Source organism: Erigeron canadensis, chromosome 7, assembly GCF_010389155.1.
Source record: "Erigeron canadensis isolate Cc75 chromosome 7, C_canadensis_v1, whole genome shotgun sequence".
Classification (NCBI taxonomy): Eukaryota; Viridiplantae; Streptophyta; class Magnoliopsida; order Asterales; family Asteraceae; genus Erigeron; species Erigeron canadensis.
In genome coordinates, this window is record NC_057767.1 from 35,547,048 (window position 1) to 35,569,825 (window position 22,778).

Here is a 22,778-nt window from a genome sequence, read left to right on the forward strand (position 1 = left end):
GGCATTTTTTATTTTATTTATATATGACATCATAATTAAATAAAAAGAATTTTAAGGTAAAATATAGATTTGCTACATCAAAAACTTTTAAAAATACCTATAAACACAATGTTGTTTTATTATATATAGAGATTTTAAAGATAAAAAACAATAGATATAAACAGATACATTAACCATAGGACAGTTTTATGAATTTCATATTATTCATTATAAAAATCAAGAGATAGAATTAAGAAAGAAATCTAGTGAAATTCACATGCATATTACCATCTTATCATTTTAGTAAAGATTCATCATTTCCCTTTGTTTAATTTATACATTAGCAGTTTTTGAAATCATTAATCTAAAAGATGAGTGAAAATAGGCTTTGGTTTTTAATCAAATAAATAGATGATTATTACTTTACTTTAAACTTTTATTTTTTGGAGTGCTATTTGTACAGCAAAATTTAGTGATCTACAACAAAAGTACAAATTGCATTACAAAGTGTACAACTGTATTATGCAGGTTTTGTTGTAGATGGTTAAAATTTGTTGTAGCAATATCGTTTTCTTAAGATTCTACTTTTTAGTGGATCTTTATATGTATAAAAAGTTATTTAAAAAAAAATAAAAAAAATACAACACATAAGTTGGTTTGGGATCAAATTGGTTTAAAAAATATTTTATTTCAAGACATTAGTTTATAAAATAACAACCAAATTCTAATCAAAATATCATAATTGTACCAAACATGATAGCCAATTGTTTTTGAAATCTATAAATACATTATTGAAAAAAACTTCATTTTAAAAGTATTCTCATATACGGGTAACATGATAACCGATTAGACCATCTAATGCCCAACCTGAACAAATCAAATGGTCAAGTTGTTGGTCGGCAGCTCGAAATACATAACCTAACCTTGTTTTCTCAAATTACGTTTTAAATAAAAGTTTCGGATTAAATGAATAAATTAAATACAAGATTTACTAGGAGCAAGATTTCCAAATAAACTAGCCTTTTAGTGAAACACATAAAATGTGGAGCATAATGAATCCAGTATATGAGTTACAAAATCCTGAACATGAAGTTTTTTACCCGGTTCGAAAACAAGCACTTCGCACTTTCTAGTCAACCAAACAATGAAAATCAAGTCAATAAACTAGCCTTTCTTAGGTACATGGATAACTTCACACATAGGTAAAACAACCATAATATCTATCTATTCAAAGTAAAATCTACTAAAACATAATATATGAATAAAAATCAAAATCACACTATTACTATTACTTTGTCCACTACTTCAATTCCTTTTGTTCCAAACCTTGTATCTCCATATACTTGCATCACTTGTCATGAGCTATACATCTTTAGTTTTTTAAAATGTACAAGCATAAAGGTCCTGTTATTTACATAAACATTAGTAACATTAACACAATTAAGCCCGATATTTAAAGGCAAAATAAGAGATTAATTAATAATATCAATATTTTGCAATTAACATAAAATTTTAATTATAAAAAATAACCAACTGAGTTGTTTGAGCTCTTGTCCAAAATCCGTGGAACGTTTTAATTATAAGAAGGACGACCAACTAATCCCACTCATTATAAGAAGGACGACCAACTAATTAATCCCACTCAGCCTTCTAACACCTTCAAGATATCATTAAGGTGATTGGAATATCAAAGGGACATGTTTTTTAAAGTTCACAAGGACAAGGCAAATATCACGAGTTGCAACTTATATTACTTAGCAAACATTAAAGATAAGTAATAGGAATAATTAACTATCTTTAAGCTAACATGAAGAATAATACATGATATAAACGCAAAATGGAAAACTAACATGGATATCATTGGTGCCCGATATTCATCACGGGAAATTGAGCCCTTATATCTATTGAAGATCTCAATCATAGCTTCATGATACGCAGCCTCTTGTTTATCAATCTGATCATGATCATCGACAAATCTATCATAGTTTCCATCATCTATCGGGGAGTTCACTATTTTCTACCAAAACTAGAGTTACCTCTTTCATGACATACCCTGAAACGGGCAATTCCAACGAAGGGAGGAAACACTCATCACTCACCCTAGGAACAAAGCTACCAACACTTTTCCACTTTCTCAACTCATGACCGTTCACAGAAACTCTGCCCTGGTTATCCGAATCATTAATAGTTACCTTCTCTAAAAACGGAAAATCCTGATTCACGATATGCCTCAATATGATAACTATCAAAAGCGCACATAGCAAAAAAGCGATAACAACTATCCGATCATCAATCTGGATACATAGAGATTTCAATCTTTTAAACATGCTGATTGGCTTCAACCACTCGTTCTCACGGTGATCATCAATCGAATATACAAGGGAATCACGAAACACGCGAATGGTGTTGACTTGATGGACGATTGAATAGAAACTTTAGGAAACGACTTTGCAAAGGCATAACGTCTTCAAATCCATTAATTACTTTGTTCAATATACTCAAAACGATGTCGTCTGGTAAACAACTTAAAGTGAAATGACTCTCCGGAGACATGAACTTTTCCACTTGATCCAAGCCTAGTTGCTTGACATCTGATTTCCTCAATATTGCTTGACGATAGCTTAAACAACTACGTATGAAGGGTTAGTATTTTTTTTTTTTTTTCTTTTCTGAGCCTTAACTTTGTACGTATGTACGTATATAGCTATAACTTAATTTAAGATTTTGGGTTTGCGTTTGCGTGCGTACCAATCTTTTAATTTGGGCCGGGCCGGAGATTCGCAAGCCCAATCAATGGCTTTCTTTTCTGTCCAGAAGACTAGAAGACTCGAAGAGGCAGGCATTAATTAGTGCAACAAAAAGTGATTATTAAACTTTATGGTATGTTACTTACAAATTTTCTAAAAAAAATTAGAATTTGTAATATATAGAGTCAATATTATTGAAAGTGATTACTGAGGCAGAAAGATGCGTGAGCATTTGATGCTTTGATTCTAGTATAATGCAGTTTTGTTATGGAGATCGAATGACGTCTTCACATATAATTATTGTGAATTTGTGATCGTGTTCTTGACAAAAGTTTTCTTGTTGTACAGGTGTTTAGCGTGTCAGCAAAATCAATGCAATGTTCTACAGTACGATTTAAGAGGCAATAGTAGTGTCCCAACAATTCTATTAATCATGCATGCAGAAAAAGCTATATGATCAAGGTGGTCTAAAGGAATACTACATCTTCTATCTAATATATGAAAAGATAGCAGTTGTCAAATACTAAACAGTGCTTTTTGTAAGATATTACGAGTAGCATGTTATCTTCGTAACGCAGCGGGGCGGAGACTTGTGTTAATGGTGGTGGTGGTCATAAATAATATAAGTAATCGATGTAAAGATAATTGATCTAAAGGGGTAATAAAAATGCTTTAGAAGATAAATGATTAATGATATAAATTTATTTATTAAAAATATAAGGTTATCTCCAATGCTAAGGACGCCCTTAGACGTCCTTGAGTTGTCACATAATATCCTTACAAATCCTTATACATCCTTATAAATCTTTCAAATCCTATAATTTAATTTCCAATCATACAAACATCCTTACATACCCTTCTACCTCCCACTAAAAACAAAAATATATTAAGTAAAGACAAATAAAGACATTCTTCAAAAATGTCTGCAATCTGTTTCAAAATTGGACAAGGATCTTCTCAAGTTTATCTAACATGATAGGCAAAGTTAGAGATATCTTAGATTAATGTCTTTTGAGAACACAATATAACTTTACATATTAGCGTACATAATACAAGTTATGTATTTCGGGACGACGCCCGGTTTACAAAATTCGTTTACCATATCCACCATATCTACCGGGCTATATGTTTACCTTCTTAAAACGAGCTCGAGCTATTTTTACCGTAATAGTCAAGTTCAAACTTTGTATTAAAAGCTTATATGTTAGAGCTTTTTGAACCGAGCTTGAGCTATATTATTAAACATAGTCATATGCTCGTGTGATGCAGTGTTATAGTGACGGCGGTGATGATGGGTGACAGCGGCGGTAGCAATGTTGTTATTAATGAAAGTGGATAAGAGTTAAGATTAGATGTTGTAAATTATACGAGTATTTATTAAGGACATTATAAGTATGTATTTTAAATAGTTTTTATAGGCATTTTAAATGATCATTGGTGATTGGAGTTGTCAACAACTTAATTAAAACAAAAGGGAAGAAAAATATATAATATATTAACTCTAACGAGCCAAGCTTATCCTGCATAATCAAAACTCGTCTAATTATTAAACCGCGCTCAAAACCTAAGGGTGGACGGAGGGCCTACAACCCCTCCCCTCCCCGATTTTGCTTCTCCTCCCCGCTCGCTGCCTAGTGCTAGGAATGTCTCCCTGTAACGCCCCTAATTTTTAAAATAATACAAAATGATATCAAAGAACTAAAAGGGCCAAAAGGGCGTTAATCTTATTCAAAGTCAAACAAAAGTCAACTTGACAAATCAAAATAAGTACTTCTAAAGCTTGAAATAAAACTCTATGGCAAGGGGTGCTAAGTCCACTTCTATCTACTTTCTTCTCTCGTTCCCAAAGCCCGCTTGAACACCTGCCGTATAAGAAAGAAAAAGGAATACGGCTGAGAAAAAAGCTCAGTGACGGATATGACAAAAGCTGAAGTATAATATTAAAAGCAGAGACGTAATTCAAAAACAAACTTATTTCAAATCAAAGCACCCATACGTATAGTTTCACAAATATTTTACACTTAACAAATCAAAATATACTATAAAACCAAGCTTCATAAAATAATGCACATAAGAGCCAAACAAATAACTTATCAAAAGGGCCGAATGAAATCATAGGGTAGCTACTCCACTAATCATTCATTTATGGTGCAAACGCCTCGTATGACACTACAATAAACGTCCACCTCAAACTTATCAAAATATGTCTAGGACCGATCTATACGCCTCCTATCAAAATATCAAAGTGTGCATACCACTACCGGGTAATCAAAAGGAAACGCCGTAGATCAGATCAAATACACCGCGCGCTACGACCGGTGCCACGTCATCGGTGTCACAATAACGCACCCATGGGACCTCCATGGATAGGTTACTCTTATATGCACATCTTAAGAAACCGTTTTGACCGAATTATATACTTAAATACCAAATATGTTTTGAAGAGACAAAATAAGATTTTGAGACTAACCAAATAATTAAAACATTTTAAATAGTAACTTAAAAGCACATCTCCGTCCACCTAATTCTTACAAAATTTCAATGGAGTCACTTATAAATTTTCGGGCCAATCAATATGATTCATAATATGCGACTGTATTATCTTTCGGGCCAACGAAGAATCGGGGGACATTAGTGTACAAATTGGGACAAATATGTAACACACCAAACCTACCCTTTTCGGGACAGTTTTCGAATCGGGTTTCAAGAGACGGTTTTGACACAAGTATAGAAAATAAAATAGTACATCAAAGTTAGAGATATCACAATACTTATACAAAGGCTACAAACAAATAGTTTTCCAAATAAATTATCGAATCCATAAAAATTTCTACAAAATTTAAACAAAGTTTTGAGATGAAGGATTTTACCGGAAGGATAGATCTTAATAGCACTAAGAATATCCGTACTATTATATATATATATATATATAATATAAAGTTTTGATAGAAAGGATTGTACCGAAGAAGCTCCTAATAACCTCTAGAATATCCGTACCTTATCGTCGCTCACAAATATTGCAAAAATGAAAGAACCACCAAACGAATGCGATCACCGAATCGAATCTAATAAATACATAAAGTATAAACACAAAACATATTCAAATAAGTAATATCCTTTATATTTTATGATATTAATATATATAATTCGATGTAATATCACTTTTTGTTGACTATAAATCCATTTCATATTCGTTTTAGTTATTATGGTTGTAATATTGAAATAACATAAACATGTACAGTTAAATAAAAGTTGTAATCACTGTCATCTATTTTTTATAAATAGCTTCATGTACCTTATATTTCGTTCCATTAAATTAAGCAAGTTTATAGAAGGTTTGCAATGGATTTTTGGCAAATTAAATATTTTAGTATATCAAGTATGCGTTTATACATGTTGTTCTATCTTTACTAATGTTCAACAAACTAAAATTTAGTTTTTGGCTTATTTGAAGAGTTACTAACCGACACAAATGGTTACAAAATAAATCGTTACTAATTATGAACCACAATTGAAACCAATTATACAAATATTTTAAATCAATATACTTGTTTAACTATTCAGCCCAATTAAACCATGATATTACAAATTTAATCACGATGGAGACTTGTGGCCATGTAAGATTTAGATTCAAGATTATAGGATTATTAAAACATGTCATCAAAATTTATGTCAAAATTTGTAAGTCTATAGATTTAGAATTACGAGTACAGATTGAATAATAATCAGTTTTGTATCACAAAAGGTTGTTTTGTTTATAAAAATAAATAAATAACAATTATGTGTTTAAATCATAAAATTTATAGTATATGTAAAATCCATGAAAAGCTTACCAATAAAGATGACAACATGAGTCTTGCACCATGCAAATCACTTGACAAATTAACCCAACCTTCTATAAACTTGATTTCATTTTCCTCTCATCACAACCCCAATTATGTTGGCTTTACAAGTATGATCTTATTTGTTCGTAGGGAAAGCAAAGTTTGGAAGTTGTAGTTTTATTTACATGGATGATTTTATGACTTGACTAGCCTTTTAGTTTATGCATTTTCTTTTTAGAAACCGTAAATATATAATGCAAAAAGACCATGATCTTTGATTGCTATTGGCACAAAACTCTTAAGATTCAATAAATTCATTTACATAGGTATTTATGTATTGTTTTATGTCTTCCGTAACTGGCTAACACACCACATGTATCTTAGGCAGTTATTAATCATCATTTATCCATCTTATGATTATGAATTGATTTAAGAATACTACTAATTATTTGATCTAACTATGCCTTTTTTTTTTTTTTTATAATAATTATTATTATATTCTAACTATTGTATCACTAGTAGTCGTCCACGACTTAGTACATATATATACACACATAACTTTGTTGTTAGCATAATCTTCGCATGCTTCTAAATTTTATAACTTTCATTTAAACGTCATATTTTAGTATTAACAAATGATAGTGTTTTAAATTTTGAGGGATGTTACACTCCCCATCCCTTTCTTCCCCTCCCCACTCTTTCTATTTATTTAGGAAGAAAAGACAAAAAAGAAAAAGGAAGAAAAAGACAAAATAAGATAGGCATGGAAACCGGCACCCCCCCCCAGCCCTCCCCACCCTATAGGTAGTATCGGAGGGTCGGCGCGGTGTGCTAACCGGTACCCCTCCCCTTCCCAGGGCGCTCCGTCCACCCTAAGAGGTCATTTGGTTACAGAAAACTCACATTGTTTTTCAATAAAACAACAAACAATATTTTTCACTTTTTCATATAAAACTTGAAAATATTTTTTTCTTATTTTCTATTTTCAATTTTATTCTTCCCCCTCTTTTCGAATTACAATGCGTTTTTAAAAATTTTATTTGTTTTCTAAAAAATAAAAAATATTTTGGTTTCTAGAAAATTAAACTTGAAAAACTAGAAATCATTTTCTACACAGCCGGACAGCCCTGAAAACTTAAGCCCGGGTTGGTAGAAACGACCTTTTCCACTCCCATCCCAAACTATGGTTTGGGAAAAGGTTTTACACTCGATTGTGAGGAGACCACCTGATGAATCTTGGAAAGCAATCATATACTCGTAAGTTTTCCATTTTTCGTTGTATTCTTCTTGTTAGCTTAAAGATAGTTATTGGTGGTATGTATATGATGAAGTTGTCTTAATTTAATTCTTTGCTAATAGAAGTTGCAAGTCGTGAGTGGGAGTAAGGTAGATGCTATATTGCTATGAAAACTCGTTTGTAGGCTTACATAACCTAATGTTATGAGGCGGAAGTTTTTAAACAAGTCCCTTTTGATGTTGCAATCACCTTAATGATATCTTGAAGCTTTAACTGTTGTTAGAAGGTTGAGTGGAGTGAGGTGGTTTGATAGAACCCAAAAATCAACAAGGATAAATTACTGGTTTTTGTTTCTGGAAGATAAAAGATTACAAGATAGTAGACCCAATTCGAGATGGGTTAATCTTCATACAACCCTATTCGAGATGTATGGGTACTCTTATAACAAACAAAGTTTGTATATTGTAAAATAACCAGACTGCGCAACAAATGAAAAACAAGAATAAATATAAAATGAAAATCGGAGGCAGTTTCTAGGCAGTTTCATCTCCTATTTTTATCATGCCACTTGACTAACAGGTTCTTTAGTGTGAATTATGTGTGCATACTCTAAACTTCAAGTGGTATTATTTGTAGGTTACGGAAATTTTAGTGTTAATTATGTAATACTCTGAACTTTAAAAGGGCACTATTTGTAGATTACGGAAATGTCTGAGATACGTGATTTTTTTATAGTTGCTTTTACTTTAGATTTGTAGCGATAATAACAAGTTACCCAGTATAAGTGTATATAATCTGGACTCAAAAAAATTGGATTACAAGGGAAGAACCTCCTCTATTTTAGTCTTAAATACCGGGCTTATTTGTTTTCTTATGTAAATAACAGGTACTTGCAATGGACCTTAAAGAATTTACATCAAAATTAGTAGTACGTATTTCGTGACAAGTAAAGTTATAGTATACAAGGTTCAGAAGTAGTATGGCTTTGGCTTATGACAAGGGATGCAAGTGTATGGAGATAACAAATTTTGGATCAAAAGAAGTATTAGTATTTATCTCATGACAACTGATGAAAGGATGCAAATGGTAGACAAAGATCAAATTGCAAGTAGTGGTAATAGTGTGGCTTCTGGTAATTTAATTTTGATTTTAGTCATTATTATGCTTTAGTATATTTCGCTTTGAATGGTTGTTATATCTATGTGTATGTGTGCACAAGTTATCCATGCTTATTAGAAGGCTAGTTATTTAGAAAAAATCCAAAAATTGAAATTTTGAAACAATAAATATGCCGCACTGACAGTTTGGCTGACCACGCTGCGAAGTGTTGGGTTTCTAAATAGGTTTAAAACTTAAAGTTCGTGATTTTGTTGCTCATATAATGGATTCTGCTCCACATTTTGTCTTTTACCAAATTGCAAGTTAAGAATAGCGAGTCGTGAAAAATGACACTTCTTGGTCTTATTTTAGTGCCAACACCTGGTTAGATGTATATAGTTGGTTGTTTGCACATGATGTATGCTTCTATTTGAATTTGCTGATGTGGTGCATCATCGTGGATTTCAGTTTGAATTTGGTGAGTAGATGGTCGTTGTAGTGAGTACGATAGCTGTATGTATTTAGTATCTACTTTGTTTAGCAAATTGGGTATGTCCAATTCTTGCTAAAAGTAGGTTGTATATATATATATAGTTTTTGTTATTAATATGTAGTTTACTTTAGGGAGATAAAAGTTAATCTGGAAACCTTACTCTAAATTTTAATAGTAGGTTACTATATAACTTTTAATAAATAGAATTTGTTATAGAGGCAACATCTTTAAGTGGGGCAGAAAGACGTAAAATCACCCCTAAATTGACAGTTTAATTAATTTGGTACGTTTATCTTTCTGTGTACACCTATTCATTAAGGTAAAAAGTGGAGTGTGATTTGTTTGAATGTCAGAAACTATTTGAACTTGAAATTTCAAATGGATTGTTCATTGTTATAGATGCATGAGCATGATGCTTCATTTCTAGTATAACGCACTTACGCAATGGATACAGACGTCTTCACGAATAATCATTATGACCGTGTTCTTGACAAATGTTTTCTGGTTGTGTAGTTTTAGTGTTTTCGGCGTGTCAGCAGAATCAATAATGTAGTGTTACGATTCAAGAGACAATATTCTGCTACTCTCTACTCATGTGGAAACAGTTATATGATCAAGGTGGTCTATAGCTATACTAGATCTAATATATTAAAAGATAACGGTTGTTAAATAGTATGCTTGTGGAATCTTATCCCGTTACCCCTTTAGCTCCATTGTATAAATCTTGCATGTGTTTTCATTTTGGGATGTTTATCAAGATTGGAACCGGGAAGCTTAAATCTTGCATGTGTTTTCATTTTGGGATGTTTATCAAGTGTCCGGCTGGTTGTGTATTGGCTAAAGCAGGACCAATCGGGTTGGGTTGAAGCGGTTGTGTCCATTTTCAAGTTCTTTTTTATAGATAATCAATCAATAGAGAGTATGTTTCATAAACAATAAAAGTAAAGGTGGTAAGATGGGAGGCTGTTGTATTCTGTCAAAACTCACCAATTGGGTTAATTTGGCATGCAAGCACTTCCTAAAGAAGGTGCTAAGGGGCTATATGCATTGAAAATAGACTTCAGGGGACTTATAACATCTTCAACACAGTTGACCCTTTCGAGATGAAAACAGAGCCCAAATCGACCCATTCAACGCTAATTGGCTTAAAATTGACACCCCTAGTTGAAACGATGTATCCATGATTCCATATGTTGTAAAATCTCACTCAATGAGCGTTGATTCATGTGATATATGATCTATCTCATAGAAATCCTTTCGCATCCATCTAAATTGGTCTCGCGTGTGTCCCCATATGATATGGGGAGTATGTGTAAAGAAGCGTATGCACTTCAGAGCTTTGTTTCTTTACTGTGTAAAACAGAAAATGAAGCCAAAATCCGTAGCGATAATAAGAAAACTCAGAAATGCTTTAATACTGATAGTAAGTAAACTCCTGCGTGGCATTTGCATAATATCCCATAAGAACTCATTAGAATTTTAGAACATGTTAGACCCAACCCAAACAAATCATGTGGTGGTTGAGATCACACAACCCAAACCTTCTTATTTCAAGTTCCGTTTCAAATCAGGGTCAGGTTAAGTCAATTGTCAGCCCTAATTATGTGGCATTCACACAAAAAAAAAATTACTACCTACAAACATAATATAAGATTACTAATTTAGAGTAAGATTTAGATTACTAATTTAGAGTAAGTTTTCCAACTAAACTCGTATTTCGGTATAACACAAAATATGGAGCATAATCAAACCAGTATATGAATTACAAAATCATGGACTTGAAGTTTTAAACCTAGTTAGATAACAAACACTTCGCAATGTGGTCAACCAAACTGTCGTATTAATCACTGCGGTTTGATTTATCAGTTGAAGTTTCCCATTTTTGGAATTTTTATGAACATGGATAATTACTTGTGCACATACACAGATATAACCACCATTCCAGAATAGAGAAGCATATGACATTATACCAGGATGAAAGTGAGATGGCAAATGACATGAGATAGCAGGCAACATATGAATTTTTGGATAGGTGGAATGAAGATTATGTGAACTGTATTAAAATAAATAAAAAAATATTCCAAGTGAAATCTACTAAAACATAATATATATGGTTACAATTAAAGTTTAATTACTAGAAGGCACACTATTACTACTACTTCCGACAACTACTTGCACACTCCCGTCAGTTGTTATGATATACTAATACTTCTCTTGAATCAGACCTTGTATCTCCATATACTCGCATCACTTGTCATGAGCTATACTGGTATTGAGCGGAGCCCTAGTAAATCGTGTATGATCCCTTCTAAGAACCTGTTATGTACATATAAAAATAAAAATAAACCCGATATTTAAGGCCAGGATAAGAGGAGGTTCTTTCCTTGTAATCCAATTTCTTCAAGTCCAAATTATAAACAGTCAAACGGTAACTTGTTTATTATCAATATAATCTAAAGTAAAAGCAAATATATGAAAAGACGTTTCTCAAAGGTTTGTTAATAATACCATTTGAAGTCCTTAGTATACACACATAATTCACACTATAGATCCTGTTAGTCAAATGGCATGTATAATTACTGAAAAATCGGATGAGTCTTTCTTCAAAGGTGTTTTAAAACAAATACATCTTCTACGATGTTTTAAAACCGCTACATGAGTAGATATTAAATCTCGATGACAAATACAACTTTATGTAGCAACTACCAGATGATTAAGTACTACAGTACATTCACAGAACTAATACAGAAGATGTTTACTATATAGTATACTAAGAGAAAGTTGAAGGGCCTTTATCATTGTCAGCAGAATTAAGAATTAAACAAATAAGCTAATATCAATATATAATTTAAATCAATCAAATTGGGTTAGCTTTGGAAGACATGGCAGTAACTTTATGATAGATTAATATCGATCCATATTTTGCAATTAACAAAATTTCATAATCTAAGAAGGTCGACCCCCAGTTTAAGTTTCATGATATTATACATTTAAGCTAACATGGTAAAGTACATAAAATAAACAAAAAACTTACTCCGATATCAGTGTTTCCAATACATCATTAGACGGTGACCTCACAAATGAGCCCTTATGTTTCTTGAACATCTCCATAATACGCTGCCTCTTCTGTATCACGTTTATCATAATCAATCTCATTATCATCGATAAACCTATCGTAGTTTCCATCATCGGGGAGATCCTTATTTTCAAATAAATATACAGACACCTCTTTCATGACATACCCTGAAACGGCCAATTCTCAACTCATCGATTCTTTCACGACCATTCACATAAACTCTGCCCTTGTTTTCGGAATCAGCTAATGGATACCTTTTCTAACAAGAATCGTGATACGCCACAACATGGCAGCTCTCGAAAGCGCATCCAGCAAACAATTCAAAGCATGGGAAAACATGTCCATAGGTTTTTCTTTTTTCTCCTCACATACCAACAATAATCCTTTGTTATCATAAATTGAAGCGCGTGAAACAATAACAAGAGATTTAAACGCATCTTGAGCTTCCACTTGCACAAATAACCACTTTTATGTTTATAATCCGTATAGGTTGTAAAGGTACCATACTCAATCGACTTTTCCATGTAAAGTATCATCCCTAAAAACCGCCTAATGTAAGCCCACTGTGTGTAAACGCGATCTATTTCGGGCATCAAAACCACTATCCGGTTTTCCAAAAGTTATTTTGTGTGTGTTACCTTTTCCGGCAATCTGACATATTTTCCGGCGAGTCTCAATTTGCATAGGTTTGTGCGGAATCAATTTTTGAGTCGATTGGTGGTGGTTTGAAGTCTTAATTCAAAGGAAAAACAAAGTTATCAAAGTTTTAATTTTCCCGGCGAATCACCCTAGCTTTTTTCCGGCGAACTTTTTATTCGATTTCTTTGGCTGAGGGTTTGTTCAGGGTGTGATTCTGAGTATTTTGGTGAAATGTTCGTGTTCTGATTCGAAGTATTGAAGCCGTAATCTGCATTTGAAGTTTTCCGGCGAATCACCATTTTTCCCGGAGACCTTTTTATTCGATTTTTGTTGCTGATGGTTTGTTCACGGTGTGATTCTGAGTATTTTGGTGAAACATTCGTGTTCTAATTCGAAGTATTGAAGCCGTAATCTGCATTTGAAATTTTCTGGCCAGTGTACACGTTTTCCCGGCCGCTGTGGTCTGTAAATCACCCATTTCCTAGATTCATTACCACCAAAAACCGAAAATCATTTCCTCATTTTCTAATCAAATCATCTAATTCGAAGTAGTGTTCTTTTTTTTAATCTTCGATGTGTTTGTATGTTCTGGGTTCGTAGGGGGGAAACCAGATTGGGATATTGATTTGACATGCCACAGTGGACAAAACCGCTTAAAATTTTAAGTGGTATTTGTAATCCCCTTATTAAGAATTAATTACACTGTTAGTAATTTTATTATTAAGAATTAATTACACTGTTAGTAATTTTATTACACTGTTAGTAATTTTATTAGGCCGTTTTTAGGGATGATACTTTACATAGAAAAAATCGATAAGTATGGTACCTTTAAAACCTATTTGCGCTTCTTTTATCCATCAAACACAAACTTCTCTAAATTTTTTTATATTTTCTAAGCTTTGTTGGTATACATATGATACTTCACCCAATCAAACCCCAATTCTATACCTGCATTATCTATATTTATTTTTTGAAAATCAAAATAATAGTTTTATATATACTAAATTTAATTAGTGATGTTATTTAACTATTTGTGTGATTACAAATTTTAAACTAAATATACGTTAAACATATGTATAAAATCTTTAAAGTTATGGTTAAAAAAAGTATACAATGCAACAAAGGGTATAAAACATTAAACGATACGTCAAAGCGTTATGGTCAGACAACATTATATAACACAACAAAGGGTATAAAACAGAGTAAAATGCAGCATCCAAGCCTATAAACAACATACTTAAATCCGTCGTAACGCACGGCTAGTTCTACTAGTGATTCCTATGAACCACGTATGAAAATGGGTATGTTACCCTAACTTTCATTTTAAAGAAATTAACCTAGTGGTAAGATAAACATTTGATAATCTTAAAGTCTCTGGTTTGATCCTCACTGGAAACAAAAAATAATTCATTTAAGGTACTCATTACCAATAAAGTCTAGACTCATATGTTAAGTTTAAATACGCGAATTTGATATTTCGGGATGCCCAAATTCATTGAACGTTAAAACTTACAAGTATAGGTGCACCTGTTACTTCATCATAAAAATAGGTATCACTTTCAAACATAAGTATTGTCTCATATGAAATTATCTTTATTTCAACTTCACTTTAACAACATTTAAAAAAGGAAAGATTCCGTGCCTATATAAAATAAAAATAAAAAACTAGTCAAATAAAGGATGAAATTAAAATTAAAACAAAAGCTAATTTAAATAATAGTAGTTGAAAATACAAACCAACTTCATTTCTATATCACATATCATAAACCCACCAAAACCCACTTTCAAAATCCCATAAATTTCCATAAAGATCAAATCTTTGGAAAATATAACATATGTAATGACACAAATGGTGGTTTGTGGCGGCGGCGGAGATGGCGGCGTTTGTGGCGGCGCAAGAAAAATGGGCTGTTCTTCAAATTCAAAACAAGAACCTGAAAATAATAATAATAATAATCAAATGTCTTTGATTGAGTTGATAATAGCAGTTTTGAAGAAAACAATGTCTGCTTGTAGATTTGATGATGATCAAGAAACAAAGTTTAAGAAAATGGAAATTGGTTGGCCAACTGATGTACAACATTTGACCCATGTTACATTTGACAGGTTTCATGGTTTTTTAGGTCTTCCTGTTGAATTTCAAGTTGATGTTCCTAGTAGAGTCCCAAGTGCCAGGTACTAATTTTTTTTATATTTTATTGTTAATAATTTGGACTATTTTTGAGCTTATTGGTTTATATTTTGTTTCCTCATGTTTTTGGGTTTTTTTTTACAAAAAAAAAAAGAATTTAGAGCTTAAAATTTGATTTTTAGTGATGATAACCTTGTACACGGGTAAACGTAGAGGGATCTTTGTACCCCGAAAAAGTAGTGCATTAGGCTTTGATGTATGCTGCCTAATTGGTATGATTGTGGTCGTTTCGTAGACTTTTTTCATGACCATCCCAAGATGTTTATCCAGTGAAGTTCGAATTTATGTGTTATCTTAGTTTTAGACGTCTTACCACTAGGTTACCTTGGAGACGGATTTATAGTTAGCTAGTAAGGTAGAAGAAAAAAAAGAACTCGGACAAAAATAAGCTAATTAAGCTCAAAAATATGCCTCTGTCTTCATTTTTTTAGTCAATGGGGTATTTGATTTTTACTTTTTTGTGTATTGATGGATGCTAGTTTAATATATGTTGTTTAACTTTATGTAAATAGTTAGGAATCTAGGATTTTAGATTTATTGACAATAGAAGATTAGAAGCTACAAAATAGGTGAAAATTGGCCAATGAGTTAATGACAGAGTGGGACCTTAATGTTTTTGTTGTTTAAGTAAATAAAGTTAACATGAGAATCCAAAGTTCATTAATTTTTGGGGCTTACATATTAGTTGACTAAATGTTTAAGTGAAAAGGGTGTTGGGAATTTTTATTCCGAAAGTGGTTATGCAAACTGTGGTTTTTGGATTAGTAGGTTACCTGCTTATGTTCACGATCATTCTATTAGTTGAGGTTGTTAATCATTAGTTTGATACTAACTGCAAAGGAAGTGATTATTAAACTTTATAGTAGGTTACTTATAACTCTTTTAATAACTATAACTTGTTATAGCGTCAACATCATTAAAAGTGATTATTATTGCTTCAAGTGGGGCAGAAAGACATCCAAACACCATCTTTGCAACATTGTTTATTACAAGAAAGTATTTAATATGCGCATCCAAACACCCCCTGAATGGTTCTGTTTCCGTATTAATTGATAGTTTAGTTAATTTGGTATGTTTATCTTTTCTGTTTTACACTCTCGACTCTATTTATTTAAGTTAACAACTAGAGTGTGGTTTGTTTGAATGTCGAAAACTAGTAGTATTTGAACTTGAAATTCCAAATCGATTGTTTTAGATAGCATGATGCTTTGTTTTTAGTATAATGCAGTTATGCCATGGAGACAGACATCTTCACATAAAATCATTGTGATTGTTTTCATGACAAAAGTTTTCTTGTTGTGTAGTGTTAGTGTTTTTGGCGTGTCAGCAGAGTCGATGCAGTGTTCTTACGATTCAAGAGGCAATAGTGTCCCAACTATTCTACTGCTCATGCAGAAACGATTATATGATCAAGGTGGTCTAAAGGTATACTACATCTAATATATGAAAAATTGAAAAGATACTAGTTGTTATATAGTGATTATGAAATCCTATCCCGTCACACAAACCCCTTTAGATCCACTGTATGAAATTTGTTTGTGTTTCCATTATGGGATGTTTCTCAAGATTGGAACTTGGATTGGAAACTTTCATTCTTTCAGATAAAATTAGAGTTGGCAAGATGGGAGGGCCCAGCTGGTTGTGTATTGGGTAAAGCAGGATCAACTGGGTTGGGTTGACCTGCAAGCAGTTCTTCTGTCCATTTTCAAGTTCTTTTTTCTAGATAATCAATAGAGGGTATGTTTCATACGCGGAAAATGATTTATCCTCCTAAAAAACTAGCCTAAAAATTCTCCTACTAGCTTTATATGGTTACATGTGGATACCACTAATTCTCTTTCTTAATCTCACCCCCTGATTTTTCCACATGTCCTCATCTAAAAGTTAGGAGGATCTTTAGGCTATTATATTAGGAGGATTAATCATTCTCTCTTCATACGCTATAAAAATAAAGGTGGCAAGATGGGAGGTTCAAGCTGGCTGTGTATTGGGTCAAAACTGGCCAATTGGGTTGATTTGACCTGCAAGCAGGTCTTTTTACAGATATTCTAGCTATTTTTTAGTACAAGAACTTAGAAGGTTATATGCATTCTAGTTAGACTTCAGGGGACTATTAACATGTTCTCACAGTTGACCCTTTTGAGATAAAAAGGCAGCCCAAATCGACCCATTCATAGGTAATTGGCTTGAAATCGACACCCTTTATTGAAACATTGCATCCATATGTCGTAGAATCATAGAAGTTAGGTAACACAATCCTCATTGAAATAATCCTTATTGAACTTAGGTAACACAATGAACGTTGATTCCTGTGATATATGAATATATCTCATCATAGAAGTCCTCTCAGATCCATCCAATTGGTCCAGTATGTATGTCTTCTATGATATAGGCAGACTTACATGTAAAGGAGGGTATGCACTTGATAGCTTGTTTCTTTATAGTGGAAAAAAGGAAATGAAGCGAAAATCGTAACTCATATTTGCTTTAATACAGATATAAGAAAACTTGTGTTATTTGCATAATTTTCCATATATAAGACTATCCTATATGTATATACTCCCTGTCCCCAGTAAAGTTTCGTCAATTTTCATCACCAGATGTTCTATGAAAACTCTGTTGCTCCTATCTTTCTATTTCTTTTTCCGTTAAATTTTTAATGTTACCTATTCGTTTATTGTCATGAATTATAATTGAAGTTTCTTTTAACATGGTCCAAAAAGTTCGTTGATGTTATTAAAGGGCATTTCTGATCCAACATTTCCTTGTCATCTGTTTTCCTTAGTCAAAGTTAAAATTTCTTTCATCTTCATGCACAACTTCTTTACTTGTTATTGAAGGCTATTTTTGAGATTTAACAAGTCATCAGGCGCTCCTATTAAACCAAGCCAAGTAATATTAAATTATTAATTGTGAAAGTAGTATATAATGTAGAGGTGACACGATTGTAATGGGTAAAAATGGATAATTTTTTAGTGCGGGTCATAACAGGCCAGTTTGACCCATAAGCCCTTTTTTATTCTTTCATGCTAAATGTATCAATAAGGATTCAGTGCGTTAATATATGATTGCAAAGACTATATTGCCACAAGAGTTATACATGCTGCAGACACAAGAGTTCCTTTGCTAGCTAACTTTCTCTGTTGACCTGTTTAGGATAGAAACAAGCCAAATCGAACCATAAGCAAATAGGTAGAAGTTGCCACATAATATTTTAGCGCATATACAAGAGGTCAAATTTGTTGCTTATCTGCCATTATCAAGATCCAAGTCTCGATTACTAAAACCATTTTTATTTCTGCTAAAAATCTATTTTATAGGCTGAAGGCATATTCCGTATAAACCCCGAGAACAGCCACGAGGAGCAGGTGCGGGACCAGCTCAACCGAGGCATGGTGCCTGAAAACATTGAGGTTCATTGTCTTGCGGGCTTAATTAAAGCTTGGTTCCGGGAGCTTCCATGTGGTGTCCTTGATGGGCTTTCTCCTGATGAGGTTCTGCAGTGTAACACAGAAGAGGAGCGGGTTGAGCTCGTGAAACAGCTAAAACCCACTGAGACAGCATTGCTTAATTGGGCTATCGATCTTATGTCTGATGTTGCAGAACAGGAAGATTTCAATAAAATGAACGCCAGAAATATCGCCATGGTTTTTGCCCCGAATATGACTCAGGTAAATTCTTTTGATTTTTGCTTGTTTGAAGTTTCCAGATTATGGCAGAATGATTGGGTTCTTTAACAGGCGGATCATGTTGGTTGATTAGATTACAAAAATTAATATGATGTCTATGATTAAAAAAAAAATGTAATAATCCAATTTGACCCGTTTTCACATAATTGGGTTGAGGCTGGCCCTCTAATCTTATGTGGGTGTTTTTGTGTACTACAAATCTACAATACTACATACACAAATGAGGAGTTTTTTTTTTCTTCCGGAAAACACAAAATCGGAGTTAAATTTGACTTTTGACTTTGAGTCCAAAAGACAATATAGCATCGAAGTGATACAGATGTGTCAAAACTTTAAGAGAAAATGTAGTTGGTTACCTTGAAAAACTGGGCAAATGGTTGGCCATGAAGACTGAGCTGGTTTTGTTGGTTGATGTTGTTGTTCTTCCTAATTACTATTAAGCATTTATTTGTCCAGTTGTAGAAAGCATTAAAAATCTTGTCACAGGTACGTACCCATGTCGTACAGGGCGTAGGTATAATTATATAATCCAATATTTATCTTACTAAAATTAGTTCTATGCTTCCCAAATTTATCATAGTGATCCAATGTATTTAAATTAGAAATCAATTTTTTCGAACACCCAAAAAGCTAAAACTCTGATATTAAATAGAACCCATATGACCTCATCACATGGACATGTTGTAAAACATCATTCAGATGACTGTAATAAATTTGTGGTTCCATTTTCTTAATAGTACATGACCCTTTATTCTTTTGCATTTTATTTCTTTTTCAGATGTCGGATCCATTGACAGCTCTAATGCACGCTGTACAAGTGATGAACTTGCTCAAGTCCTTAATTGGAAAAACACTAAGAGAACGTGAAGAGACCATCACCACAGATGGAGGTTTCGCACCCGCATGGGGTCCACTAACCGACGATGAATTCAACCATCCAGAAGATATGCAGTCTAGTTGTGAACTAAGAATAGAGGTATCATCTGAAGATGAAGAACTAGCTGAACATAACTGTAACGAAGTTGAATCACTTAGCGAGATGGAAGAAAGTTTCTTGAAACAGATAGAAAAGAACAAAAATGCCAAAGACCGTTTCAAGAAAGAATTGGATGATTTGGTAACTGAACGTTTTAGTCCAACTAGCAGAATTGTTTACAAAGAGGATCCACCTGCCGATATTGATGGGTTCAGTGTGGAGTCTAAAGAAACTGAAACCAGCCTAAAGATTGTAGGTCAACATGAACGAATTTCAGGACTGCCTAATTCTTAAAAACTGTTTGAAAATCATTGCACAAATCCTCAATATCGAACTTGCCTGTTGTATGTGAAGTAACTTTTTAATCATCTTTTCTCAACTTTGTAAAATAATAATGTTTGTTTTATGTGAACTTGTCTAACCCGTGTTAACGTAATTTTTGTGCTGTAGGATTGTACGTACTCCATACAAACACTAATATAGTTTGTCATTATAACTAATCAGCACTAGGGAATTGGGTTTAGAAATTAGAAAATATAGATTAACGGGTGCTTTTAGCTTGTTTTAGTAATTGGTAATTAGTGATTAATTAACGCAATGATATACGGATTAGTGGTTGTTTTTTATAATTAGTGATTCTCCATAATAATAAGGGGAAAATGTACAACGAGTCTCCGATGGTGTATATGCCAACGAGGAGTTAATAAAACTATAACATACTCACTCGATATCTTTCTCTGGAAAAACAAGGATGACTTTCTTTAACAAAAATCCGAACCATGATATAATATAAATAAAAGAGAATTAGTTAGCTCATCACATTCATCGTACACAAACAGGGGCGGATGTTCTTCATTAGAAATGGGGGAACTGCCCCCGGTAATTCTCCTATAAGTTTGGAATGTTTAATGTAAATGTTTAGCTTTTAAGAATATATTGGCCCAAAAACTAGACATGCCCTCAAGCCCAAAATGACTATGCCCTCGTTTAATTTAAGATGTGATGAACCAGGGAGACAATGATAAGCAAACATGTTTATGTGTTGGGCTTTATTTCTTTTATAATCTCATATCTACTAGCTAATTAATTTGGGTTCAACCCGGACTTATTAATAAATTTTTTGTAATATGTAATTAAGTTGATGCATGTTTAAAAATTATGAGATAGTTTAATCATACTCATAACCTCGGAATAGTATATCTTATATTTCGAACAAATATAATTAGTTTATTAACCCACATAAGTTTAAAATTTTATTATGACAGAATTATTTAAGTGATTGAAATTTTGAAAGACTATGCATAAGATATTAGAGTTTTTTTAAAAAATAAAAACTTATTTTTTTATAGAAAAAGCATAATAAATAACAAAAAGAAAAATAAAATAAACTTATGAAAGTAAAGTGCTTATAATATCATAAGTAAATTAAACAAAAAAACTAAACTTTAAGAAAGAATTTAGAGATGACAAATTAGCTATTTTTATAGAATGATAATGTCATAACAATTGTCTTTTATTTTATATATACACAGGTTGATTGATAGTATTAAGATGAAAAAAGATGGTGTACCTATTTTGTAAACTTGACACATAGTAAAAAGAAATTAGATAATATGTTTTAATTTGTATGAGACTTACGCTTGAAAAGAAATAAATCATAAATCAATTAGAAAATGTTCATTTAAGTTTTAGATAGGATGATGTCATAAATCAAGATAATAAAAAACAAATAATTAATATAATAAAATCTAATAATGACAAATAAGCATTATTTAAAAAATGACGATGTCATAAGAATTTTATTTTATTAATGTAAGAGATGTCTCCCTAATATATTTTCATCATTCGATGTGGGATTTAAAAACTTTCAAATGAGAAGCTAACTTTATTTATGTTTAAAGCACAGACAAAACAAATAAAAGTAATCAAATGTTGATTAAACTAAACTTAACATACTTAATTTAAGATTAAAATTGTGTTACATTTTTTTCCCTTTACACTTTACTTTTAGAAAAATACAAGCTATAATATTTTTAGATTATACAACCAACTTCAGCCCATTAAGTTTACTTTTGTGAGTTATGAAACTTTTATTACTAATTTGTAGTTCAAAACTTAAAAAACCAATTATTTTATTAATTATTTGTTCTTTGATTGTTAATATTCGATTAATAGTACTATCATAGTTGTTAAACTCTTACGAGTCGACTCGATTTATACCGAATAAGAGGGGACTCGATTTACCATAATTGTAGTAATACAGTATTACTACAATTAATTAGTAATGTGGTTAATAACCTCTAATCCGTTGATGACGTATGAACATTGTTTTAAGAAGATTTCATAATCTTTGTTGGTTTTAAGGAAAAATTTTTTTGGCCCCGTCAACAAATAATCCTGGATCCACCACTGTACACAAATATACAATAATCGAATGATTACTCTTTTAGTATAATAAAAAGGCGAATTAATCAAGTCCCTACATAATTTGAAATTACTTACTTTTGGATCAAAACTCCAACATCATCAAATCGAATTATAGTATAATATATTTTCCATTTCCCATTTCTTTGTCATGCTACTTTACCAACTTACCTGAAGGTGGCAGCTTTGACGAAAATTGGGGATTCTAACATTTCTGTATAGTCTTTTTCATAAATATGAATATGAAAACTAACAATGATACCTAATATTTTTGACAAATAACATGAAATTTAATCTGAAAAACTATGCCAATAAGTTTTTGGTCTAATTGGTATAAGGAAATGGAAAACTTTGCCTTCTATGTCAGGTTTCGTGTTCAAATCTAAACACTAACATTTAATTACT

The 22,778-nt window shown here is 32.3% G+C and overlaps 1 protein-coding gene and 1 long non-coding RNA gene across 2 annotated transcripts; both read left to right on the forward strand.

The window, feature by feature from the left end:
• Window positions 1-7,673: 7,673 nt before the first annotated feature.
• Window positions 7,674-10,096, forward strand: LOC122606533. The gene is made up of 3 exons (XR_006324934.1): window positions 7,674-7,807; window positions 8,674-8,919; window positions 9,892-10,096. It is a non-coding gene; the product is annotated as an uncharacterized LOC122606533 (long non-coding RNA).
• A 4,715-nt stretch (window positions 10,097-14,811) lies between these two features.
• LOC122607386 (rho GTPase-activating protein 2-like) lies at window positions 14,812-20,385 on the forward strand. The gene is made up of 4 exons (XM_043780350.1): window positions 14,812-15,268; window positions 16,589-16,709; window positions 18,605-18,955; window positions 19,752-20,385. The coding sequence occupies exons 1-4, from the start codon at window positions 14,934-14,936 to the stop codon at window positions 20,241-20,243; spliced, it is 1,299 nt and encodes a 432-aa protein (XP_043636285.1). The 5' UTR covers window positions 14,812-14,933; the 3' UTR covers window positions 20,244-20,385.
• Window positions 20,386-22,778: the final 2,393 nt, after the last annotated feature.